Source organism: Anser brachyrhynchus (assembly GCF_964034855.1).
Source record: "Anser brachyrhynchus genome assembly, chromosome: 18".
Lineage (NCBI taxonomy): Eukaryota > Metazoa > Chordata > Aves > Anseriformes > Anatidae > Anser > Anser brachyrhynchus.
In genome coordinates this window covers 3,994,224-4,021,874 of record NC_137711.1, presented here as the reverse complement: position 1 = coordinate 4,021,874, position 27,651 = coordinate 3,994,224, and the positions used below count along the sequence as shown (strand labels likewise).

Below are 27,651 nucleotides of genomic sequence, written 5' to 3'. Positions count from 1 at the left end.
GTGGGCGTGGCCGCGGCCCGGCCGACTGACCGGCTTCGGCGCGGCCGACCGGAAGTTCCCCTCCCCTTGGGGGCGTGGCCAGCGCTGCCGTCACCGCCCGGAGAAGGGCGCGAGCGGCTGCGCGTGCGCAGAGCCGCTGGGGGCGGCCTGAGGGGACAGGGGAGCTGAGGGGAAGCGCTCCGCGAGCGGCCTGTGCGGGTGCACGCGGGGCGCCTGCGTAAGTTATAAACACACACCATTGGAAACAGTAACTCTGTTCTGATCTCCCGATTCCACAGTAAAGCGGTTCAAAGGTCACGAGGAGCGTGGCAACTGATACGCTGAAGGACGAGGCTGCGTAGCACAGGGGTAACAAAATAGCTGAGGTGGCTGCGGTGCTGCTGACCCGCCTTGCTTGGCTAGGGACTTAGCTTGAGTGTCTTTGCCACCTGTGGCTTCGAGCACAAAAGGTGCAGCTCGAACCCAAACCAGAAGCAGCCATGTTGCCCACACCTGCTCCCAGCAGTGGTCAAGGCAAACAAACACAACACAAGGTCGGAAGTGCTGTAACAGCACCCCCGGGTGTATCCTCCCGCCTTCTCGCAATCCATGCCTTACGGCTCTTCTGAGACAAAAATCACTAACAGTTATTTACGTTTCCTCCCATTTTTGTTCATGTTCAGCTTCTAACATGCCATGATGACGTGCTTCACAGTTTAATTGTACGCTACTTGAAAAACATTTCCTTTCATTTTCGATATGTTGCCAGATAAGAACAAGGGGACACAAAACAAAGTTATTAAACAGTGAATAATCATTTTCTATTTAATTATTTACACCATTTCTGTACATTAGTATCTTCTAAGTCACCTCATTTATAAGCCAAAATTGCAGTCTAATTTTTTTCTCCTTTAAAAGCAATTCCACACTTCTGATAAACCTTGCCACTTCAGTGACAAGAAGTGCACACAGTATTCAAGATCTGGGCCTTCATACAGATTTGCATAGGAAGGCATAATGATGTTTTCGATCTAGCATGTATTATTTCTTAATGATTATGGTTTTTTATTATTTTATTGTTTGTTTGTTTTTTTTTTTAGAACAGTACTAGGTATTTCCATAATCTCTTTCTCAAAAGTAACCCAGTGAACAGTACCAGCTGTTCCTTCTTCACGTATACTACTTTTTATCCACACTTCACCTGGCATATTTTCACTTGGTCAGTAACATGAAAGCTTTCAGACACTCCTCAGCCAGCTTCAACTGTTGATACATTGGGTAGTGTATTTAAAACATAAGGCCCTTGTTAAACATCATCTTTTCTACATCACTTCTAAACGTATTGAACTTTTTTATGAAAATTGTCTATTTATTCATACATTTTCTGCCTTTTAACTGCAGATCAACAAAGAGATTTAATTACATTTTTTTAAATCTCATCAGTTTATCTTTTTTCCTTAACAGACCTTGAACAAAGCATTTCTAAAGCTTTTTGGATATTCATGTATGTTACATATACAATCAGCTATAATAACTAGGTTCTGCCCTATATACCTAGTTATTGACTTTTGCAAAAAAAAAAATAATAAAATAGGTGATTTGTGAGACAAATGCTTTTGAGAAAGCTGGGTTTGCTTTTTCCGAGTTTAATACTATGGCTTATCTCCACAGGCAGGTAATTAGTGTCTAGAAATTGTGTTTACTGCATTTTCAGCTTCCTTGGTATAGGGAGCATACATTTTAGCCTGAAGTTCACTACAGATTCTCCAGAATTAAATTTAAGCCAGTTATTTCTTTCCATTCCCGATTCTGAGATGAACTTAAGCAACCGGTCACATGCTATTGCTAGCAGATCAGCAATTTGGAGGAATACTACCTGATCTTTTTTTTTTATTTATTAATTCAGTAGCACTTCGATTTGACTAGATTCCATAATATTGTCCCCTGTGTATTTCTGATAGGGGATCCTCCTCCATTTTTTTTTCAATAGAAGTTAGTGATGTAAAGAAGCAAGCTATGGATTTATCTCCCAAAATATTCTTTCTAACTCACACTCTTTACCTACTGATCGTACAGACTTCCTCATTCTGATGAGTCTGAAAAAAGTCTTTGTAAAGACTGTGAAAATTAATAGCAAATTATCAGATCTTCTCTATTAAATTTAGCTTAACACATCTTATTTTGATTTTTTTTGTTTGTATATATACGGCTGTTGTTACTGCACTCTTTAACCTTGCTAAGTTTCTGAAGAATTGAAAAAAATAAATAAAAGCTCATAGCCTCTGATCACTTCCGCCTTGCCTGCATGCATGCATTTTAGCCTACAAGTAACTCCTTTTAATTTCCTCTTTGAAAAGAAACTTCCTCATTTCTGTTCCACCCCTTCAAGTTAAACATCTTTGTTGATTCTTCTGTTCTTACTTTGAGCAAACATACGCAAAGGAAATCAAAAGAACTTTACAAAGCCATGTATGTATCAAACAGAAATCTATGCTTTAGTATTAATTTCAAAAGTACTGATGTGCATTTGCTTCTATGTGCAGAAGCTTTGTTGTTTTTATTAAAGTGATATGTGCATTTAATTATATATCTACAAATTACATCATCAGACTATTACAGCTGTCATTTTCACTGTTTACTTGCTGCCAGTCATTTATTTCTACTGTCGTAATTAGGTTCCCAGCTGCTTCTGTCGTGCTCTGGGAGCTGAAGGATAAAAGGCACCATTATTTCTAGTTTTGCATGACTTGATGCAACATGGAAGTTCCAGAATGCCTAAGCAATGCCCTATACTACTGCTTAGTAAGGAGTTATATACTTTCACCATTCAGCACCTCCAAAAACCTGTACTCTAGCACCTAACAGCACACTAAGCTTCTCTAGACAAAACCTTCTAGACTTTACTTTTAATACAGTTTTCACCTTCACTTATGAACGTCATTGTTACCCTGCACTTCCCAAACAAGCCTACACGGCCTGCAGAATTACAACGAGTCTCCACCCGCACAATAACCCCGTCAATGTACTACCACCATCACCGCCTACTCGCAAACAACCCCAGGCCAGGCCTGCGAGGTTAAGCGCTGCAAGTTTCTAGAAATCTCCCCTGCCCCACCTGACCGCCAGAGCCTGCCCTCTCCACGCTTTGAGAAAAAGAAAAACAAACAAACAAACAAACAAAAAAAAAACGGTTTCAGCCTGATGGGGGCGGGACACCTCCGACAGACCCTCGCAGCAAGGCGGGCGCTGAGGCCGCGGCCGCGCCCGCGCCGCCATTTTATGGCCCAGGCCCCGAGCTTGGCCCAAGGAGGCCCGGGCGGCGGGGCTCGGGCGGGCAGGCCGGGCTGCGAGGCCTGGGCCGGGGCCGAGGGCGGGTACCAGGCGCCTGACAGGGGGCGGGCGCCACGAACCGTAGCTGAGGAGAAAAAGAAGAGGGGGGGGGTCATGGGGGTAGAAGGGACCGCGCCCCGCCCTGCGGCCTGGCTTCCAGCCCGGGCTCCCCCCGCTCCGTTTCCACGGCGACCGGCTCTGCGACAACAGCCCACAGACACACACACACACACACACACACAGAGCCCCGTACACACACAGCGCCCGGTAACGCCAGGCCCCGCCCGCCTCGTTGAGCGCGGGGCCTGCCGGGAGGCGCCGTTTGAAGCGCGCAGCGGCCGTTGGCGGCGGGCGGCGCTGAGGGGCCGCGCCATGGGCAGCGCCGAGCGGGCAGGTAGGGGCGGCCGGGGGAGCCCGGCTCCCGCCCGCGGGCCCCTCCTGAGGGGCCTCGCGGTGAGGTTGGCCTCACGGCTGAGGCACCTCTAGGCCTTATAGCAGCGCCTTCCGTTCCGTTCAGACGTCACGTTGCTTAAAGATTTTTATTTTTTTTTTTCCATCTTGTGTCATGGATTTTTAAGCGTTTTGTAGCCTTCCCCCCACTTTTGTCGGGCGACAAGTTCAGACAGATAAAGCTGGAGGTGGACGGTAGCTGAGGCTTTCTAGGGCTTGCCCGTCTGATCTGTAGATGCTCCTCGAACCTTTCATTATTATTTTTAAAAAGTTATTAAAATGTTACTGTAAAGTGATTTCCGGAACTACGTGAAGAGACAGCAAAGTTATTCTTCCTGCCTATATAAGAAAAACAGTACAAAGCAGTCTCTGTTGTAGTAACCATGCATTTTTTTGTCTTCAAAAAATGCCTTACCACTTTTCTGGTAACTTAAAGTCTTTGACAGTACTTTATTAAAAACACTGTTTTGTTTGCAAAAGCAACAACTAGGGAAAAACATCGTAAGATATCATAAATAGACATGAAGGCTTTTTCTTCCAAGGTGATATTTGAATTGGGTGGTGAGGAAAAAATCTGTAGAGAAAGCATGTCCCTCAGAGCACTTCGAATTCAGTACTCAAAACTTGTGGAAAAATCCAGCTCTGTGTGCATCCATCTCTTCCAGTGCCCATTGGAGTGAAGTAGCTCCATATTCTTGTAATCCCTAAACAGCAAACTAAGAAAAGTGGTCCTTGAATTTAAACTCCCATGAAATATACATACGTTAGGACTGTTATCATAGCCTAAGGATGTGAGAAAAACTGGGTTTGTAAGATGTGTGCTTTTTTTTTATAAGTAGATGTCATTTCTGATTCTTTATAAAGGAACATCAGTGCTTATTTTATTATGTTGTACAAGGTTTGGAATTTCTAGTTACGCATCCAGATCAAAATTTGCTTTTCTTTATTAGGGAGAAAAAATGCCTGCCTAGTCTGTGGTACGTAAGTACCCTTTGGCTCTCCGCTCCAGCTGTGTCACAGCTGTGTACTTGAAGCAGATGGCGTGTGCCATTCCTCACGCTGTGTGCGGGTGGAGGAAATCGGGTGTGGGACAGAAAGCATAGCATGGGTTCGATACTTTGGGTGATTGAGGTAGCATGATTGTGATCAACCATGTATGGTGGAGTCAAAAACACTTCTTTCACTGTAACTAACCATGTATTTATTTCTGTATCTTTCAGTTCTGTTGTTAATCTGTTTTACTTCTTAATAGATTGGGTTGATGTTGCCAATGAACTTTTAAGGCGCTGCCACATAAACCAGCACATAAAGCATCTCTCGGAATGTGGTGCTGATGTGTTTGTTCGTCTTTATGAATCAATCTTGGGGGAAAAAGTACCAGGTGGGAACATTAATTTCTAAACATGCTTTTTCTTGTCTCTGCATGTTTTGTAATGAACAAATTCAAGTTTGCACAATGTGTTTATTACATATATAGGATTTTTAAAGTATTGTATCCTTTCTAAGACAAACATATAAGACTGTAACTCTCTGAACAGATTTAAGTAACATGGGCTTTTTTTTTTTTACTGCTATTAACAGCAGCTGCAAGGAAAGCTCAGTAATATAGCTACAGTAGAATGTTTTCTAATGAAAATTATGCCTTGAAGCTAATACCTGTGAAGGGTGTGAATCGACTCATTTCTTGTTAAAGCAGCGTTACTATCAAATCCTGTTCTTATAAAATGCTTAATACCTAGTCTGCTCAGAGAAACTGCAATTTAACTCTTGTTTAGCCCGAGTCCATTTTACTTCAGTGACAATTGTTCAGGAGCTATACCTTTACATATTTGTTTGTTTTATGGTAAACTATTTTGTTTGGGGAGCATCAAGCATCTCTTTGCTGCAGGAGATTTAATAGCACTAACCTAACTGCCAGCTATTGGAGGTAGAAGTTCTGTTAATATAAGCCCAAAACTAAAAATAATTAATGTTGTTGTAAGTAGAATACAATACTGTCCCGCTAGTTGCTGACAGAGAAGGAAAAGACCTTAGGGCAAACTGCAATTCAAATTTAACGATGTTCACTGGATATGTGTGCTAGGAGTGAAGGAGAAGAACTATGTAACTAGTCTCTATTCTTGAATTCAGTATCACACCTGATAAAATCCGTATATCTTCCAGTGGATATTCTATGTTTGTGCTCAGTGTTTATTAAAGATTTCATACAACCATATGATTATTATGGCTTTTCACCAAATACACAAGTAATTTTTACTTACAAGTTAGTATTTTAAAAGTAAAAATATTTTAGTAAAAATATCAGCAATAAACTATCCATTTAGATAGCCTAAAATGTATGCATTTATTTTAAATAGATTTCATAGCTACTCCTAGAAGTCAAGAGGATGATGCACATAATGTACAAGCAGTAATAGATTCTCTAGCACTGGACTACTTGCAGGTCAGCTTGTCACATATCACTGGTGAGTGTTCATTTTAATATTGACAAGCACTAGCTGAATGTTTGTTTTAATTGAACGCTCTATAAGAATCATATGTTACAAAGCATACTGTCATACAGCAAGATCTTTTCACCTGCAGTGAGTGTCATCAAAACCCCAAACCCTTGCTGTGGACATCAGGTTATACACTTAAACAGAAAGTAAAGAATAAATATGAGTCCTCTTGCATAACATAGATTTGTAGGAAACATGAAAGTTAACAATAATACTCACTTTGTCTGCTAAAGTGCTACCTGAAGTTTTTACTGGCTCAGTATTTTCACAGAATCATAGAATTTTACAGTTAAGCTTGGAGACTGAGCTTTAAAACCTGAGCCTTGAATTTTGAACTTGATATCAAATTTAATATTTGGTGTGTAAAAGATTTGGACCATGTTGTGTCTGTCCTTTGCACAGAGTAACTTTCATTGAGTATTCATATATATAGCCTTGAATAACATAGCCTGCAAAGAATGAAAACTGCTTGACATGAAGTACCTCTTTCTATCTTGGTACCTGTACATTACAGTATGGCTGGTATTTGTAATCCTTCCTGCCAGTCCATAGACTTGGTTGATGCTGTAGCTAGCATGCATAAGTGCATAGTAATAGTGTCTATCTCTGAGAATATCCCTGTGTAATATATATATATATGTACTATTATTATTTTTTGTGGGAGTAGATGTAGCATCAGTAAACTTTTGATTACTTGAACTGAAAATATGCAACTTTAGGATGCTTTTAAGATATATTAAGTTTATGGATATTGCCATACATAAGCGACCAGCTTTTCTTTGAGCTGACACCTTCACAAGAATTTCCAGTCTTCAGAAAACTCCTTTTTTTTTTAAAAAAAAAAAAGAATTTCGAACTAATTTTTATTCTAATAATTAGTAGAAGTACTGATTATTAACATGTGGCGGTACCTTCTTCTCTCTTAAGGTGAGAACATCGTGAAAGGAGAAAGGGAATCTATCAAAAACCTCCTTGAAATATTTGATGGTTTGTTAGAGTATCTTACAGAAGAAGTTGGTGAATCTTCTTCTCAGAACGGAGGTGAGTAGACAGATGTCCCAGTTTAAGGTATTGTGTTCTGATAATACAACATTATGGACAGCTGCTTACTTTTTTCTGTTTGTCTGCTATCAAGTTAGCTTGCCAAGGGCTTGAAGTTCTCATGACCAGAGTTCTTCACAGTTCAGTACTCATGGATGGAACACAGCTCCCAGAATAGATAAAAACTATTCCTTTGCTGTTCTCCTCAATAGCACCTACAGGGAATGATTACCACTGGAAAATGCAAGCTTTTTGAAGCCTTGTTTTGGGGTGCCCAGGATCCAAATAAGTATTTCTAATGTAACAAATATTTCTTTGGTGGTTTTGCTATCTTTATGACCATGGCAATGCAGAAGAGGAGAGAGACTGACACTGACCACAGGGGGTGAGGGCTGAATTTGGAGGCCAAACTGAGTAACTACATTCAATGTTTTCTTGAGCAGTACTTATGAAAATAAACTTATTTATTTTTTCCCAAAACTTGTTAAAAGGTGAGAATTGGAGAACGTAATCTTTCTGCTTCACTCTTGTGGTAGGGGCTCTGATTTTTCTAGTTACAGGTACAGGATTTAATTCTGAGGAAGAAGAAAGGTCATCATTTTAGATATCATCCTTAAAATGTTTTATTACTCTTAAACTATTTTGATAATATTGGTGATAGTATCTATTAGTTTATACATAGAATTAGTTTTCCTGAAAAATAATGCCTCTTTATTATTAACAGATGAGATAAATGAGCTGCCCAATAACAAAATTCAAATTACATCTCCAGAGCAACTGGAAAGCAATGCTGGTCAATTTACTTTGCCTTCAAAACTTTCATCAGTTTCAGGGTAAGAATAACTTTGAATACTTAAAGTATTTATACAGTAATTGACTATTGTTTTTGTATATCTATAGAGCAGCTAGTAGTTTTCAATACTATGCAAGTAGGAAATACACTAATTACATCTTTCTAGTTAGGCAACAAGACATGTCTAGAACTTTTTTGTCTATGAAGAATGCTGATGGCATTTTGTTTCCCTTAAGCTTACTTTACATGTGAAATGAGACTGGTTCAAAACTTCGTCTCAGTTTTAAATGATTGCGTTTTAGTTAAACTGCATTAGATCTATCTTCGTCGCTTCTACATTGGTTTGTTTTGTGGAAGCAGGCCTCTAGTGTCCTGTGCTATAGAAGCTAACTGAAGTAGAGTTGGGACTCTTTTGCAGCTCCACCTTGTGGACTGAAGAGGCAAAGACAAAAAATTTAGAGTAAATATTCTACCACTTCATGTTCCTTGTAGTTCCCAGTCAGAACTTTTCATTCCGTCCCATGATGTAGATGGATCAGAATCTACCAGCGAATTAATTAGACTTGGAGATACTGCTCATTCATTCTCAGAGAGAGGGGAAGGTGAGTTTGGGTAAATATATATTTTTTAAAACTAATCTATAGTAACATTTCTAGGCTTTGCAGATAGTAAAACTGTTAGGCAGTTTAAATGTGTCAATGAATTGCAGTAAATAAGTAACAAAATCAAGCTTCCCTTTCTTTTGAAACTTCCCTCAAATTTATGTATTTATGCTTATGATAAGTCATACTTATGCATATATAGAAATACACATTTAAAGAACAATGTGTAGCCTTTAAATAACTTATGTAGTATCAAGGTAGCAGTACTTTTCAGCTTTTTTATTTAATGTTATTCCAGACAAATAATATCTTAAATTCTTGTTTTGAAGAAACAAACAAACAAACAAAAAACCACACCAATCATACAGTAAGCAAAGTACCTACCTGCAGTTGATCTTGTTGGAGTTAGAATGCAGATTTCCTAGAGTAGACATTTGAGACTTTTTCATGGCTGCTGAGCTACGTTACCTGAATAAAGGTTTTGTTGTTTGACTTCTAATTCAGTCTTCCCTACAAAGATTTTTTTTCCAGAAGATTAAGAGATTTCTGAAGCCTTTAATTTGCAGTGTAGAGTATTATTTAAAGTTGTAAAATGGCAATTTTAAGTTCATTTTTAAAGGAGATGTTAGAAGTGTGGGTCACTTAGTTATATTATGGATGGCTCTGGAACAAATAATATGCAAATCGTTTAAATGGAGCCCATTCCTATTTCAGTAACATTCCTGTTGGTCATTAATTTTTCCAAGGGGAAGCATAAACAAATACTGTGAATTAGTATTAGAGAATGGAATTACAAGTAGGAATTAAGGCAGACTTATTTTAATGCTTGCCATTTGGTCACAGTATGGATTGCTGAGGTCAAGTTACTTATAATACCTAATATGAAAGTTGTCTGTCTAAACATCTCATAACAAAATGCTTTTATGGTTTTTAATTTGATCTTTTTCAAACACCACTTCTAGGATTCCGGTTTCCTGAATTGTTATCAGCAGAAATGAAGGGGATAGAAGAACCGAAAAACTCAGGGGTCATTGCAACAGTATCTAGACAGTTCTCTCAAACTGAAAAGGCCATTGTGAAGGAAAAAGAAGATGGTAAGTACCCAGTCTCCACATCTAACCTACCTGATTTTGACTAAGGCATGTAACTAAGGGAACGTGGAGGAGAGCTTTACTCATGGCTAGAAGTGCTCTAGCTATGTTTTTAAAAATAAATAAATAAATCAAGTTCTTCAGAAATGTTATGCTTTATATTTTATTGTCCCAGAGGCTGAAGTTCACGTAATCTAGGGTATTTCTGCTTACCTAGGTTTCAGCTTCAGCTCATGGTTTTTTGTTTTTTGTTTTCTTTTCCCTTTTTGTGGTTCAATTAGTGAAATACAGAAAGTAAAAAGTCTTCTTGGAAGATTCTAGCATCCAAAATCATGTTCTACAGGGGGCTTTCATGCTGTTCCTAAGGACAGTTATGAATAGGTTGTGTTGGGTGAATCATTCTGACAGATGGCAGCCATCTTCAGTTGTACCTGGCCTCTAATGAGTATAGCTCTGTTAATACTCAGAATTCCTGCAAGTTGTTAGGAATTTCCCAGCATGTGTCTCAAATGACCATCTTTTTGGGGAAAATAACACCTAATCAAAAGCTATTTACCAGGTAGGCATATAGCTACACTCTTGAAGTATGAGAACAATATGTTTTACAGTCGTGGAAAAACATGATGCCCTTAGAGAAGTGGTAAAACAGGGAGGGCCTGCATTATGCAACTTCGTAAACAGAGAAAGAAAGTACCATAGAAAAGCATAAAATTCTTACAGCGCTATTCTATATAATCCAGCAAAGATGGTAGTTAACATTAGATACTTAAACATCCATCTGATATGTGTAGAATATATTAAAAAAATAACATTCTGCTTCAATAGATTAAATAAGGCTTCAAGTTCTTTATATTTGTCTCTTAAGGATCAATGGAGTTTATTCATACTGATGAACTTCAAAAAGACGGTTTGAGTTCCAGTGCTAAGAAACTTGGGGAGCCTATACGCCAGGCTATTCCCTTGCTACCACCGTTTCAGCCTGCTGAAGCCAGATCTCATGATCCTGTGGAGAGAGATTATCAGAGCTCAGACAGCCAGTCAGCAGCTTTGGTTGACTGTCAAGAAGTGGAAACTCCTACTGTAAGTAGAAACCCATCCTTTGATATTTATTAATTAATACTGCTTTCATTTTAAAACTGTCTAGTATATTTGCTGAATGGGAATAATTGGTCCCTGAAGAACATTTCTGAATGTATCTAAAAATGGGTTTTAGATTCATTCGTCACTGAGTGTCCAGACAGGAAGTTAATTTGAGGGGGGTGTTTATATTATATGCATGGAGATACATATATATGCATCTCCATAATCATATATGGAGATATACTTGTATCTCCACAATCAATGTAACTGCGCAGTTAACAGTGAGGTAAACAATAAAATTATAGTTGCATTTTTTGTATAGCTACCAATAAAATCAGCATTGATTGCCCTGCTCGGACAAACCCAATGTACGACTTTCCTGTCAAAACTTTCCTGTAAATTCATATAAAACAGGTCAATTTTTCTTTCAGCTTGAAACATCACTTACACAAAAAACTGAAGATGTTTGTACTAGTCTTCCTCTATCAAGGAAAATCCCTGGTGAGAGAGAATTTTGCTTCCTATAGAACAACTATTTTGTCAAATGTTGCTTTTAATTTTATCGGCACTGTGAGAAACATGGTTTTGAAACTACTAGTGCATCTTTTTTAAATTCAGCCGCAAGTTCATATTTCTATCTGTTTTATATAGAGAAAAAAAAAATAGATTACTTTCAAGCTGTTCACTCTGCTCGAGAAAAATAACTTGTCCCCAGTACAACTTCTTTCTTAGTTAATCCAATTAGATATGCCTATGCTACAGAATTTGCTTCCAGCAGATAACTCCTACAGCTGAGCTTACTCTGAGCAGAAGAACATGGTCCAAATATAAGCCATTTTCAGCCTGAAGAAAAAGTTCTTAACTGCTATTGTGTAAAAGATTTAGAAACTAGTTTTCAGTGCTTATTTTCTCTGTTGTCTGGGAGACACCGGTTGCCTTTTTAGTTTCCATAGCATTCCCATGACACTGAAAATCCAGAACTTGAGAAATTACTGAAATGAATGTAACAACTCTGTAAACCCAGTTGCCTTGTCATTATGTTCTTTAAATGATTTGGTTCAAAAAGCTATGGATTACATCTTTTTCATAGTTGTTCTCCACATTAGTAGGCACAGTGTGGTCTACGCTATCAACTAACACTTACCTGTCATATGTTTCTGCAGCAGGAGACAAGATGGTCTCAAGTGATGCTGAAAACCATGTGGCAAAGGTAAATGTTGCATCTTTACCATCTTTGTGGAAGTTCAGTCAATACATTTGAAATCCCACTTAATTCTTTTGTTACTTTGTGGCACTTCTGAGCTTTCTTCAAACCTGCTTTTGGGCTTCTCGCTTCATTATACAATTAGTAATGCAATCTTGTTGTACTATGACCACATAGTTTTAAGTCACATCGATTCTTTCAGGAGGTGTTTGCTCCAAGAGGTGTAAATGCCAGTACCTATAGTGTTTCAATTCATAAGAAACAGTTACTAGTTATCTTGTTTTTATTCAGAGACGTATAAAACACAAGAGGACGTTTCCTTTCTCTGAAGCGTATCAGTATTCTAAATTAGTAAGAATTTTTGTTTTCTGGGGTTATTCGGATGCCAGTAAAATTCAGATTTTGCTCCCATTCTAAAGCTCACTGAGCTGCCTGATTGTATACTTGCTTTTTATTTCCTTGTATTGTCCCCTGCTTTTCAAAAATCAAATGATGCAAAACCTACAAACTCATCAGCAGATGCCATTCTGTGCTTGTTAGAAGCATGTCTGTGTAGGAAGTTGCTTGCTCTGGAAAATGCTTTTTTTTTTTTTGCCTTCTGCAGCCACAAGAGGTACTCGCAGACTTCATTTGTTCCAAAGGCTGTTTTCAACAGTCTTTACTTTTGCATTGTCCACTTAAAACATTGCCTTTAAAATTAATTTTCCATTGGTGTATTTGCAAGTATATGTATGCTAACCCTGAACACGCCAGTTTGAACAGATCAATTACCACGCAATACTGAACTGTTGTAATTAAATGGCATAAGTGCATAACTGATTTCTTTTAGTATGTTTGCTATGAATTGCAGCTTAGTTCATACTCGGGGACGTTCAGCTTACTTGCATTACTTGGCATTAGTCCCAAGTTAGTGAGGTAGTATAATGGGATGCTGATATCTAGACTTGATTCTTCTGATATGGTGGTTTAGCGCTAGATAATTCTTAAACTAATCTGTATTTTTGCTAGCTTATTTCTTTAAACATCTAATCTTCTAAAACACAGTATCTTCAGTCAGGGGTCATGGACATGTAACTACTTTATTTGTACTTACATATAGTATATATAAAATGTATTTATGTATATTTATGTGATCATATGATTTGAGATGGTTCTTTTATAAAAGCTGTTGTAGGATCTCTCTACTACCATAATCTATGGTATTTCTGAGCATTACTATGGAAACCTTAATGAAATCTTAACTTAATCATTTTTCTAGGTTCCTTGGGTATATGGGACTTCTACATCTGCTTCCCCCTTAGATCAAAAATTCTCACTACACACTGAGCAAGTAGCACAAACTCCAAGACCCCAATCAAGACATCTGCCTAGAAAGAAAAGGCAAGTTCAGTTTTCCTTTTACTGATCCAAGCAAGCACTTCCCTATACAACGCCCACCACTTTTTTTTTTTTAAATGCAGTTTCTTCCTTGGCTGCATGACAGTGAAAGGTTAATTTTAACAAAAATCTTTCCTACTTCTGTCATACACACATTTTCTTAAATACAGTTATTTACACAACCAGATTTTACTTAATCCTATAAAAATGTGCTTATGCAAAAAGTGAACTGGAATTGTATGAGGTAATGCTTATCTATAAGTTTTTAGAATAGAAATGAAATCTCTGTTTTGTTTTAGCAGATATGAAAATTCTACCACAGATTCACTTGAAGAGTCTCTTTCTCCCAGAACAACAAAGGAAAATCTATCTAAGCAAGAGCTTCATAAAGTATCAGAAAAACTTTCTCGCAGGTTAAACGAACTAGATTTAGTAAGTGAAATCTTTGTTGTATCCAAGCAAGCTGGCCTTAGAAGTAACAGCTTCAACAACAAGAATGTAAATTTAATATTAATGAAAAGAAAATCTGCAGTTAACACCTGACTTGACAGTTCTAAATTTTGAATGCACTATTAAACCTGAGCCCTGTCCCATCCTCTTACCTCAAATCTATCCAACAGATGTTAAAGAGAGCTTTGGGTGAGCATGCCAGAGAAGAGGAGGTGACAGATGAAGACAGCCTGTCTCAGCACAGTGACAGTGTCATGGATTATCGCAGAAGGAAAACTAAGCAAGGTAGTGTCTCTTTTGATTCTTAAGTATTAAGATGGAAAGGAACATCAAAAAAAATCCTTCTCATCAAAGCTGATATCTTGAACTACACCTAGTTTCACTAAGTTTTGTATTGTGTTCTTTGTCTTGTATTTTCTGTTTTAGATCCAAATCTGAGCAACAGTAATAGAATTACAATTAAGTTCCCATTTAACGGTTTAAGTAGCTATGGTAAAACTTTACAGAAATACAGCTGCAGTGGAGAGCGTAAAGAAAGTGGGGCAAGAGACAGAACACACAAGTGCATTTGACAGGACTGCGATTTTAAAGTGTGGGCTTGTTCACAATACACTTTTACTGTGCTTTCTTTGGTACTGAACACAACATACACATCTAGTTATCTTACACTGGGCAGTGTGTGTATTGGTGGTAATACAATTATATAACTACCCTTACATATACAGGAGATTTAAAAAAAACTATCACATAACTTGATCTAATCCACATGTACAACATCATGTTGCAAGATGGAGCTGTTTATGACCCTTGTCAGACAGTCTCTGACCTTGAGTTACTTTCAAATGGTTTTGCTGCTTTATTCTTTCCTATCTCGAATATCTCCTGACACTTCTGCTATTACACACGCCCCAACACGTGATTCAGGGCAGGGATAATCCTAAAGGCAAAGGCTTTAGATTTTTATGATTTAATTTGTGCTAAACACTTGAACTTTTCTGCTGTGGAAAGATTTTTGGTGTGTGCGCCTTTTTTAAAAAACAAAACCCCAAACTTTATTTTTCCTTACATGTGGCTGGAGGCTTTTTCATTTCAAGTTAAATACTTACTGAAACAACTCTCCTTACAGACACACCATATACGAAGTACCCAGTCAGGCCACGATCCCTGTCTCCGTCCTCACCCTCATCTCAGCATCAACTTTTTTCTGAGTTAGATGTACTTCACAGTAATGGAAAAGGTCAAATGAGGAAAATACGCAACCAATTGCGAAAAGAAAAGGATGAAAGAACACAAGAAGCAAAGGTAACTTCAGGGTTAGACCTATCAGCTATTCTTACCGGCAGTTATACTAAAAGTATTAAAACTGAATGTCCTTACTTACTGCGGACATTTGTGATTTTGCACTGCTGTATTTGTAGACTGCTAAGAAGAGATGTAGACCCCAAATCTTGCAGCAAAAAGAAAAAAAAAAGTGGAAGAATCAACTTTGACCCATACACTGAGAAGTTAATGACGTAGTCATATGGACTGGTTATTTGCTTTGCAAATCCTCTTATTTTTGCTTTCTAGGTGGTTGCTAAAGCTTATGAAGATGAACTAAGAATTTATGAAACTAGGGAGAGGCTTAGAATTTCCAAGCTCAGAGAAGAAGTCAAGGAAATGGTATGTAATGCACTATGGTGCTTATTATTTTAAAATTTGTCTAAATGTTCCATCCAGACACTGTGCATGTCTTGAGTACAAAAACACCTTGACTCTAGTGTCAGTTATTGGGCTGTATACTGTTGAAATAGTGAACAGAGGGACAGCTTTTCCTGAGATAGGTAGAACCAAGACAAACAGTTTTTAAAGTTTCAACATTTGTAGGTATTATTTTTAGGGGTAACTTAACCACCATACTTTTTACATGAAGTGATAACTTCAAGAGACTCTGATTTAAAGAACTGAAGCAAAATAAGTAGATAGTTTCCATAGACTGGCCTAAACTACTCATGATGATTTGAAAAGTAGTGTTAGTGCTAGTGATTGTTCCAAGAAAATGTTTGAGTAGTGAGATATTGTCGGCCCTCTCAGATAGGTACTTCGTCATACCTGCCCCCAGCCCCCCTAAGAGCTAGGTTGATCCGGTTGGCGTCCCCCATACACTATAGGTAATTATGACAAAATATTGTCATAATCTTTTTCCAGCTACTGTAAAAGTCGTTTTGTGCAAGGATGATTCTCTACCGCTATGACTCTGGCAAAAGGGGTCTTGCTACTTACTTGCATACTACTGGAACAGCAAGGAACTTATGCTGGAAAGCTGTGTCATCCTCATGTGGGATACAGTGGCCATTTTCACAGCCTTTGCAGAAGTGATCCATAGGCTGCTGTGGTAATGCTAAGTGCTGCGGAAGAACTGAGGTTATGCAATAGTGAGATTTAACCTTTATTTGAACCCTGGCCTGCGTTTGGTAAATTCTCGACTTCTGGAGAATCCAATTCAGTATGTCCAATTTCTCATTCTACAGTTTCAAAGCCATTTAAGTTCTGATATCCAAACTATGTGATCTATCAGTCTTTCCCTTCTCATACCTGTTCTCCATCTGTTTTACATCTGCTCCTAAGGAACAAGGATACAAAGAAAACATCTTTAAAGAACCTCCAAAAATGCTTCAGCCAGTGAAAGTTTATTCTAGAAAAACCACACCTCGGAATCCCAGATACAGCCAGTGGATTCCAAAACGAGGGACTGCGAAGCCAAAGAAAGCAGCTCCAAGTAAGAAATGCAAAACTATACTTGGTGGAAAACTGGCATCCTTTGAAAGCATTAGTTGAACTCCAAGAATAAAGGCATTAGTCCAACATATACCAGTCAGCTGTAGCATTTTCCCCTTCTTATGACCTCCATATGTCTGGATTTTTGTTAGGGAAGATAATGCTTTAAGTAAATGTAAACCACCCATGCACAATTCAAAACTGTGACCCATTTGCTACCTCCTTAAAATCCCCTGGATTACTTTCAGTGCTTGTTTCCATTACTGCTACTCCTGTACTTGCTCCACTATACTCTGAGCTCAGTCTTTTTTTTCCTTTTTTTTTTTTCCCTGAACATGTATTAGATTTAAAATTGGGCCTGTAGCTTGAGTGGGCTGGTGCTGAACCATGTGCAGGTAATAGAGCAGAATGTTTGGTAGGAAAAGACCCTACTGTTATAGCAGTAACACTGCCACTGGTTTTGCTGAGCAAGTGATATTCCAAGAACAGCCTACACAAATCACAGGCTTAGTCTGTCAAACAGCATTATGCATGCTTATATATAAGGTCATGGTATAATCTGTGTACCCAAATGTTGCTCAGGGTATACTGCTTTTTTTTCTTTTTGAGTGTTTAAGAGGCATGTACTTGGTTAATACCCGCTTGTTTCATTTCCCCATAACTTTTTCCTGCCACCAAGATCAAAGACGTAATGAGTACGCTGGTTGCAAAACAGTTTGGAGAACGACCTTTTACTCAGGCAGATAATGATAGGACTAAGGGAAGTGGTTTTCAACTAAAAGAGAGGAGATTTAGATTATATGTTAAGAGGAAATTCCTCACTCAGAGGGTGGTGAGACACTGGAACGGGCTGCACAGAGAACTTACGGAAGCCCCATCCCTGGAGGTGTTCAAAACCAGGCGGGATGAGGCCCTGGGCAACCTGATCTAGTAGGTGGCATCCCTGCCTATGGCAGGGGGCTTGGAAAGAGATGCTCTTTAAGGTCCCTTCCAACCCAAGCCATTCTGTGATGATTCAGTTTGTTTTCCACCTATTTATTTGATCTAGATCTCTCACTAACTACTGCTATATTAGCATTAAGTTGCTGCAGCCAGTGAGAGAGACGGAAAGAAAGAAATTGCTAATTAATGATCATCTGAACCATTTGCAGAAAGGATACCTGTCTAAATCAGATTAAACATGGTAAGAGGGAGAGAAATCAAGCCTGAGCTATAAAAGCAATTCTTCACCAGGAAAAAAAAAAGCCACTTACTTTCTCAGCTGCTGTTCTGACAGAGTGATGCTATGTCCTTCTGGGTTTAGGTTGACATCATAGTAACAGCGTGGTAGTTGCATACAGTGTTCAATTTGAAATATTTTATAACTTAGGCTGACACTGTCTGGAAGACTTTACCACTAACTGCATTCTCCAGGAATTTATTGTTTACATCTGTCTTTACCTTGTAGTGGAAGTAAGAGATGATGACCTCCTGCTTCAGCTACTGGAAGAGTTTCCCCACCTGCATATTTCCAACCACATGATGAACAAAATGTGGCGTCAGCAGCTCGCACAGACTGAACAACTTAAGGCAGCTTCTGGCAGAGCTAGACTAAAACTCCAAAATGAGGTGAGCATTCTTATTCTTACCTTTTAAGTGTTAGCAAGGACAGAACTTCTCACAGAACAGTAATATTCATCAGCTTGTATTTCATAATAAATGATATATGCTGTGTGCAGCATAGCTAGGGTACACACACACCCAAAGCACAATGTGAAAGGATGTATATCTGAGCTTTGAGATACAGAACATGGATACTGCTTTTTTAGACTTGCATTTCTATTACAAATATGATATGAGCTAGGTTCATTTTAAGTACTGTTATCAATGCCATCAGTAATGTAGACAAACTCTGCCTTGAAATCTGAGCAAGCTCAATTCACAGCGTACAGTATCTTTAGTAAAACTCTTTTTATTACTGTAACCCCAGGTTTTACAAAATCTCTGCTAAAGATTTCTTAGACCTATTTTCTGACAAGACATCACGTGCAACTACAGTGAATAAAGTTGAGCCAAATAATACTCATTTAGTCCTAGGAGAAGCAGTTGTTCAAGGGAAGAAATACCTTCTTCCTAAGATGAGGAGGTTGGTTGAATAGGGGATGTACACACCTAGACAATCGGGCTTAACTTTTTTTTTTAACCAGCAACTTGAACATAATGTTTTTTTATACTAGTTTATTGATTTTTTTTTAAAGAAGTTTGTAGGTTTTAAGTACAAATTCTCAACAGTCTTGTAGCTTAAAAGGTATCCACAACACAAGTTGTTTACCTTATGCATGGTAACTCTCAATATAAATAGAATAGCAGAGGGGCAATATTTATCTTAGAACTCCTACACACAAATGTCTGTTCTGCAGAATGATGGAAGTAACTGGTTGGTTTTGTTTGTATGTTTGTTTTAAAAAAAACCTTCAGGTTCAACAAGCCCTGAGGAAGCATCAGCTTCTTGTTGCAATTATTAAAAAAAATCAGGACCATAACAAGAGACTGGTATGTTCTTTGAATGGTATTTGTTACGTAATTTGGAAACTTGCATGTTGAGCTAACTAGAATGCATATTCCCTGGTCCATGAAAGCATTTTCTTATAACTTTGTCTCTTGAGTAGCTGTGGTCTCAAATGCCACAATCTGCTTGCTGTGTGGCCACTGAGGTCATGCAAATGGAATACTATTATTACGTTGCGCTGTTGCCTTACAAGTGTAAAATTCTGAGAACATGCAAGGAGGAAGAATTTCAGGCTCCTGGTATTGTTAAAAACACCAGCAACCACTGCAGTGTTGGCTGCTTAACTATATAGTACTGTTCATGGCAGCACTTTGCTAAATCAGTGGTGGTTACACTGCATTTATAATTTAAAACTTTAAAATTGGGGGTAGGGAGAAGGTCCTTTAAAAGGGACCCAACTTATTAGAAATGATTAACAAAGCTTTGCTTGCAGCAAATCTATTAAAAGCTTGGTGGTCTTACCTCTACTTTCTCCACTTAGCAAGAATTTAAGCAACGTATCTGCCGACAGAAATGGGCTCAGAATAGGGTGAAAGAAAAACGCCAACAAATTGTTAGAGCCAGGAAATACTATGAAGATTACCGGGTCCAGTTGCGTGCCAAGATGATGCGGGCTAGGACACGGGAAGAAAGGGTAAGTACAAGACGTCTGTCTTGCTTTTCAAGTGTGGAATTCTTCTCTACTGGTTGGACCCCGGAGCTGAGAACCTGCGTTACTGTAGTTGAGATAATGGTACAAGTAGACAGAGAGCAAGTTAAGCAAACAGAATTTAGGAGCCTGGAGTAAGTGGCTGGGTAGTCAAAGCCACAGCTGAAAGGGTTCCTTCTTTGGAAACACTGATACAGTTTAGGGCAGGCCACTGTAATACAAGAAAGGATTGTTGGTGGGGTTAAGCAAAGGAGAAAAACGGTCAGTTATCAGTATGGAAAAACAGGGCTGGTAACATGACAAATTGGGGAAATGAAGTTTCATGAAACAGTACAATTAAGAAGTTCCTATAGCTACTCTCCAAAGAAAATAACCTAAATCTTCAGTTAAGGAAACTGATCAAAAAAACATTCACATTTGTTAGACAAAGTGGACTTCTTGACAGATGATCTCTATTCAGGGCTGCACATCAGAGCTAAAGTAAGCAAATAGTTGGTATATTTTACAGGAGTAAATGCACAATTTTCACATTTTAAAGTTAAATTCTAGAAGTTTAGTGCATAATTCATTGTTAGCGATCTGAGAACTGCCTCTCAAGCTCTGCAGTAGTGTGGCTGGTATTTTTTTGTATGAATGGAAAGCTTGAGTACAGGCTGGATTTCCTGTTATGGGAAATCTGGATGAAGGTCCTAAAGTTAGACAACAGAATACAGGGTGGGCTGTATTCACAGTGCACATTCAGAGTTCGGCTTATATTGTCATATCTTGTGAAGTGTTTTTAGAACTCTATAATAATTTGCTGTTCTAGCCAATTTCTTATTAATCTAACTGAACAGATGAAAAATGTACTTCTATCTAAAAATTCCAGCTAAATTAATATTACCAATACAACTCAGCTGTGTCTGTGCCACCAGTACTAGATACTTAACTATACTTTTTCACAGGCAATGACTCTATCTTGTGATCATTCTTTCATCATGAGATAAAGCAGCTGAAAATGTTAATATATACATAAAAAGCATCTTACTCAAATTAAATTGGTTGATCTAAGCCTTATATTCAGAAAAGCTTAGTGCTTCCAAAAACAACCAAGCTTTTCTAAGTTTCTGGGAAATTTTTGTTTGCTTTTTTAATTGTTGGCAGATATTTAAAAACTTATTTGAAGAAGGCTTAGAAATTCAGAAGCAAAGACTAAAGGACCTCAGAGCATATGCTCAAGAGATGCGTGCTGAACAAAGAAGAGAGCATCAAAATGAGTTGGAGTCCATGGAGAACTATTACAAAGATCAGGTAAGTTTAATCGGCAAAGATAGCCAGTTAATATTTTAAATACTAAAAACTGTTTCTTTAATTGTTTCAACTCAAACTCTTTATGCTTAGTTCTCCATGCTAGCAGAAGCTTTATCTCAAGAACGTCAAGAAATCCAAACCAGAGAGAAAGCACAAGCACAAGTAAGGATTTCAATTTTATATAGATGTTTTCTTTCTTTCTGTGATATGGCTAATACCTGTATTTTCTTCAGATGCTGCAGAAAACAAAAAGAGAATTGAGATCAAGGATGGAAAAGGAAATACAACAACTGCAAACTGCAATAATGCAAAATGATGATGACACCTTTTTTCAAGAACTAGAAGCAGACAGACTGAAATCTCGACTTCAGATGGCTTCCTTTCAGTATAGCAAAAGCAGTTTCTCATAAGACATGGTAAATATCACTGCAGCTGTCTGGCTAAGCTGGTGGGAATCTTTAAGAACTGCTGTAACAAGAAGATGGTGTGTAGCTGTTGTTCTCTAAGACCAGATTTGTCATTTTGACGTGTCGGAGGGGTAGTTGCTGGTGTCTGGAACTTTGAGCACTTTTATGATCATCAATAAAGTTTTAAAGTACTTTCTATCTTCTTAGCAAGGCTGAGATAATGTTGAACTCAACACAAAAGTAGTAGGATGAAGTCAGTGTGTTTTAGTGAAGCTGGCTTAGTGGAACAGTTGAATGCTAACCTTCCTATTTTCTTATGCTAGTTCTACTGCTGGAATTAAAAAGCCATACTAACACTACTGATCAGAGGTAACTGGGTTAGAAAGATGACAAAAAAGACAAGTAGATCCTTAAAACAATATCAACACTTCATGTTTCCTCTGGAAAGATGAGATAGAGAATGCTGCCATAAACCTGACAAAAATCAGTGATTTTAATATACTAATCAAGGGAAGGCTACCTATTTTACAGAATACTGTTTGCAATTAAGACCGTATTTTATAATTGCTGGTATTTATGGCAAACCATATAAAAGACTATTATGTAAATTATAAATATATTGGGGAAAAAAATCGCTTAAAATAGAAAATAATGAAAATTCTTCTGAAGCAGTGAAATACAAGCTTCTGCAAGAACTGAATCCTTTGAGGGACCTGTGGACGGCAGTCTTAAATGGTATGTCCCCCCCTTGAAAATAATTATGTACATATTTTTAAGTCTCTGCAACTTTTTTTTTTTACAATAACTGCTGGGAGAGGGCTACATGTTAGGTCACCTGTATTTAGCGTGCTGCCTTCTTAAGGTCTTTTTGTAGGTGTTTTGATTACTGGATTTCATATCAGGGTTTCAAAATTACAAAAGCCAAGGCACAAACAAGCAACATTTTGCTTTACTTGGTCTACTTGAAAAGGTGAGCATGGTAACCCTACATATAGGCAACCACTAACAACTTTAGTCTTTTTTTTTATTATTTTGTCTTAGAAGCCGATTATTTGGACTAAAGCAATGAGTACTTGCATTACCTTTCTCAAAAATATTCTATTAATTTTTTTTTAGGGGGAGCCAGAGTAGTTCTAGTTCTGTCAGCCATAAGACATTAGAGCCAGTAGCAATTAGAAGTTCCAGCATTCAGCTTTTACCTTACTTCAGGGTTATAAGGTCTGTTTTTAACATTGTCACTGTAACTATCTTCACGGACTCATCACTTACTTCTGCTGTAATATATTTAGTAGAAAATTCAGGTTTCAGCAGCCATGCCCTATGAGATGAAAACATATGCAGGTGAATACTTAAACTGAGAACTAATTGCATAAAGAAAAACTGCTAATTAGGAAAGCTCATTACTGATATATTTTCCTCTGCTTGAGGAAATTGGAATTTTATAATAGTCTCAGTATTGAGGCTGACCTAAAGAGTAATTTTAAATAGGCTACTACAAGAGTTCTTGCTGGTAATTGCCTATTGCAAAAAGTGATATAAACATAGTGGAATGGCATTTTATAGTCAGAACCTGCCATGAGATGGTGTCTCTTACGGAACTGACAACAGAGTGAATTGACGTCTCATGCTTGGGGGGAAAAAATCTGCTAGGAAAAAAAAAAACACAGCAACTGGAAATGTTTCCTTTACAGATTAAACAAAACAGCTGGTAGTTTAAGCACGATATACTTCACTTAAAAAAAAAAAAAAAAAACAAAAAAAACACCCTGACTTTAACAACCATTTGCAAGGAGTTGCTAAAAACTAGGTTAATTTCAAGTCTCTCTTTATTTAAGGGACAACATTTACCAGCTAGGCTGTTAAAATTTAACAAGTATTTACAAGATTTATCCTTTTCTTCCCTTAAGGAAGGTGGTTTAGCTTTTGCTGACTTTTTGGAGGAGACATCCATTCACTAACACTGAGATGAAGTCCTTTCCAAGAAACACATATACACCATTAACATGAGAGCCAAAAGTAAGACCATTTTTTTCAGCTAGGACATTTAGCACAATCCTTATTGTAGATAGCAGTCTGTAGAAAGACACTAAGAGTTTAAATATTTTCTCCTGAGACAAAGCTGAGTTACTGAAAAACGCTTGTGTTACATTTTAATGTTTAATTAAGAAACACTTAAAACTTTTTAAACCATTGATGCTGTGACAGTGCAAACAGCATACAATTTATTGCTCAACTTCTGCATGGGTACATACATTAAGTACTTAAAAACCATTTTATACAGATTTTTTTTTTGTTAAAGCTCATGTAACAGCTGGGTGAAAATACAATGATATCAATGCTAAAACACTCTGTAATAAATACAATGGAAATGATAAACTAAGAACTGTCAGTTTGTGGAGGAGTAATTACACTTGTATAAACTAATTACAGCTACAGACAAAGCTCTGAGGATGTGGTAGAGCCAGAAACCTACTACATAGTGTAAAGTACAACAAATGGCACCTGTTAACTATATGGTGCTGTTTAAAATCTGAAGCATGCTACATGAAGCTGTATGATGCATACTTATGATATAGAAGCAAAGCTTTTACTTCCATCAATGCAGCTAGTTTAAACGCACCAGAAGTTCAATACAGATGTAGTGTTGTAGAACAAGAATTTAAAAACAGCTTGTGTGCTCTGGACTTTAGTACAACACAAAAATTTGGTAAAAATAAATCAGTTTAGGGAAACTGAAACTATGTGCAAAAAAATTAGAATACATACTGTACAAAGCACCATTACAAAACTCTTTACACCGAGAAATTAAATCCTCTGAAACTCAACTGTGTACTGTATATTTGAAATCTACAAAAGTCACTGTTCATAATTAAACATTCATAATGAAAAGCAACAGCATAAAACCATGATGTGACATCTCTCTAAAACAACTAAAGACTGGATAAAGTAAAACCCAGTAAGAGGGACACATTGAAATAAATATTCACATTAATCATGGGGTGAAAGTCCAAGGTTAAAATGCAATATTAGGCTTAGCACCTTTTTGAGGGGAAAGTAGTTGACATGATCTTGAAACAAAATTTTGCAAAGGAATGAACCTTTTAACATTTTCTGATAAACATGACTAGGTGATGAGGTGCTTTGAGTTAAAGCTCTCAGTCATGAAGGTAGAAAGGCACTCAAAATACTTGGTATATTCAACCTCATCTGTCAGCTATGGGAAGTCAAACGTAGATTTATCTAGTTTTGCCTATAATATATTAAATTTACAATATTTATCTGAGACAGCTAAAAAACACCTCTATGCCATACCAAAATGTTTGGTAGAACAAAACAGATGTACTGCTAAGGCTGCTGTGAAAATGAATGGTATTTATCAGCTGATCTCCACTCCATTCTGCAGAGCTCATCTACCCCCTCCTCAGAAATGCTTTTTTGTCATAAGGGTGGCCATAACCATGTGCTCAATACACTTACCAGCCTAAGCAGGCTGACAGGGAGAAGGTTCCTAGGAGGTGGGTACAGGTGGTGTGGTCAGGAGACACGGTCTTTAAATAGTGCTGAGGTGGGCTGTCTGGTGCAAAAGGAACAGCACACCTTCTCCCTGGAACTGCCAACTGAGCCCTAACTTCTCCCAAAGACTGGATCAAACTGAATTTTCATGCTTCCATGATCAGGGTGGCTGCAGCCATAGCCTGAGCAAGAGCAGAATGAAATCCCTTACACAACAGTGGAGACTTTAATCCTGTGTACAGTGGTCAAAAAAGAATAGTCTCTGTAAAGAGTAATTCATGTCATACCTCCAAACTTGGGGTGAGAAGAGGTCTGTGGGCATATCTAAAGCAGTGGTCCCCAACCACAGGCAGCAGTAACGAATAAAAACACACTGGGCAACATCCTACTCTGCTCTCCCGGGCAACCTGGACAAACGTAGTGGTAGCTTCTCTGGTAATATTATTACCTGAAAGCCTTGAATTAGGGATTCCGACTATAAGCAAAGGTACCAGCCGTTTTAAGAGTGCAATAGTCCCTTGAAATTAAGAAAGAAGTGTCTGATATACATCAAACCTGGCTGTCAAAGCAAGTTTCTTGGCTTTAAGTTTACATCCTTAAGTAGCCTCACCTCTGCAGCCAGCCCAGAACTGGGAAGCAACAGCTGTACAAAAATATATATATAATCAAATGAATATGTGGATTTGGCTCACCAGATTCCTACCACAATTCTAAGAAGTAGTCTGTTGCCCACTATTCTAATACACAACATCCAGTAGTAGTTTACTCACTGTGGCAGTCAGATTTGGCAGAACAAAATTAAGTTCAAGCTCCATAGAAGAAACAGAAAATTAGCTAGTTCACGGTGTGGCGTACACTGCAGAACAAAACAGCTGTTTACGTCCCATTCTTTCAGCATTTTCTGTACCCTTGACTTTCTTCTTATTGGCAGTGTAAAAAGTAGTGCAGATTTGATGGTGAATTGTAACCCATGGTAAAAAACAACACTGATTGGAAAAAATGCTACTTATTCCAAATATTCTCACCACTGACAGGAGAATGCCACTGTCTAGTAAGCAGACTGATTCATCTACACACCATGAACAGATCACATAGATCTTAACTGAGAATTCCCAAACTTACTTCAAAATTCAGTTCCCTCTACTGGTAGTGCATTTTATTCCCCTTTGAAGAGATCAACCCATGTTATAATTCATATATATACTTACTTCCATCCCTACAATCAATAAATTATGTGCTTTTGAAACCTTATTTTCAAAGCACATCACACATTTTAGATAATACATCATTTTTTTTGTTTTATCGCCTTTTTCCTTAGTTGTAACAAACCCACATGTCATGAGCAGCTAGACAAAGATTAAAATATGTTTTACCTGATAAATCTTTAGCATCAACAAAGATATAATGTGATTTGGCTGCATTCAAACAAACTTTGGTCGACTGGACAGGATGGGTTCTGAAATGAACTGCAAACAGGTTTCTGCTGTCAAATATTACCTCATCAACATGCTAAAAAAGTTGAAAAATGCAGTGTTTAAAGTCAAAAGCAACAAAAAATACTCTTGACAGACTTGTTAGAAAAATGCTGTTTAAAAAAATCAAAATGTCTACTGTTCATTAAAAAAGGTCTATTCCACATGTTAACACAAATACTGTACCAAATACAGTATCTGTCACTCATACTAGAAATTTTAAGGAATCTGACAAGTGATATAAATAGGACCCCAAAACATCATTATTTGTAATTCATGCTTGAAAAAATATAGAAAAAAGCCCCCTGTGGTAACATTTAAGTTGAATTTACATTGCAGAATATAATGTTTTACTATAAGAAAACGCAGTTAACATGTAAGTGGCTTTAATTAAAAAGATTAATGATTCTTTCAGCCAATTTTATGCAAAGTTAGAATAATCCAAAATATTTTTTTTCCCCAAAAATAGCAGGTATAGATGCTGTTCAGTATCATACATTTAAAACAGGCTGAAACGTGACTTGTACCGACTGCTGAAGTTGTGTCTTGGTATCTGAGAATAGAAATCAGGTAGGCAAATATAATAGATTACCTTTTACAAAAATAGTAGTAGTCTTTAAGTATAGAATACTGCTTAACTGTTGAAATGTAGGAAAAGTCAGCATTCTGTATGTTCAAGATATTAGTTTTTAATAGCAGCTGAATGATCCTATGGCAGGAACCACAGAATCTATTTTCTTGAAGAAAAAAAAATTTCCAAAGTTGTTCTTTCCCTTACAGTGTCCTAGTGTAGAAAAGGGAAAGTTTCCTGTATTTCAAGCATTTCTTGAGTCTTGGCGAGGGAAGGGCTTTCCGGCTGACAGGAGTATAAATAGAGTCTCAGGTAAGCCTGTGAAGGGTCATTCCACAGCAAACCCACATGTTTCTTCAATGGCAGTTAGCAGCTTCTCATATAGCTTGTCATAGCTTTCATAAGGAGGAATGTCTATTCGGTTAAAGCTGCAAAGAGAAAGCAACAGTTTCAATTGTTTGCAACTTCAAGCCTCACCTAGCAAAGTTCTGCTATACTTCATTTTAACCTAGTTGAAACAATGACAAGGCAATATTTAATGAGGCCAAC

The 27,651-nt window shown here is 37.8% G+C and overlaps 2 protein-coding genes across 7 annotated transcripts in view; one reads left to right on the top strand and one right to left on the bottom strand.

The window, feature by feature from the left end:
• The first annotated feature begins 134 nt into the window (after window positions 1-134).
• CEP95 (centrosomal protein 95) lies at window positions 135-27,531 on the top strand. Of its 4 annotated transcripts, none has more exons than XM_080561143.1 (22): window positions 135-3,703; window positions 5,012-5,140; window positions 6,117-6,224; window positions 7,185-7,298; window positions 8,023-8,131; window positions 8,584-8,693; window positions 9,656-9,787; window positions 10,650-10,864; window positions 11,296-11,365; window positions 12,031-12,074; window positions 13,327-13,448; window positions 13,748-13,877; window positions 14,066-14,180; window positions 15,022-15,197; window positions 15,465-15,557; window positions 16,503-16,653; window positions 18,100-18,260; window positions 19,110-19,184; window positions 19,682-19,834; window positions 20,993-21,139; window positions 21,230-21,301; window positions 21,373-27,531. In XM_080561143.1, the coding sequence occupies exons 1-22, from the start codon at window positions 3,181-3,183 to the stop codon at window positions 21,547-21,549; spliced, it is 3,126 nt and encodes a 1,041-aa protein (XP_080417269.1). In that variant the 5' UTR covers window positions 135-3,180; the 3' UTR covers window positions 21,550-27,531. The 4 variants fall into 4 exon arrangements, with proteins under 4 accessions (XP_080417269.1, XP_080417268.1, XP_080417267.1 ...); XM_080561142.1 differs by having other exon boundaries at window positions 13,745-13,877; XM_080561141.1 differs by having other exon boundaries at window positions 12,028-12,074.
• Window positions 23,726-27,651, bottom strand: part of SMURF2 (SMAD specific E3 ubiquitin protein ligase 2) — a 64,882-nt gene continuing 60,956 nt past the window's right edge. For all 3 annotated transcript variants that reach the window (XM_080561145.1, XM_080561146.1, XM_080561144.1), the window contains exon 19: window positions 23,726-27,530. In XM_080561145.1, coding sequence (XP_080417271.1) covers window positions 27,431-27,530 — 100 coding nt within the window. In that variant the 3' untranslated portion in view covers window positions 23,726-27,430. The remainder of the gene's footprint in view (window positions 27,531-27,651) is intronic.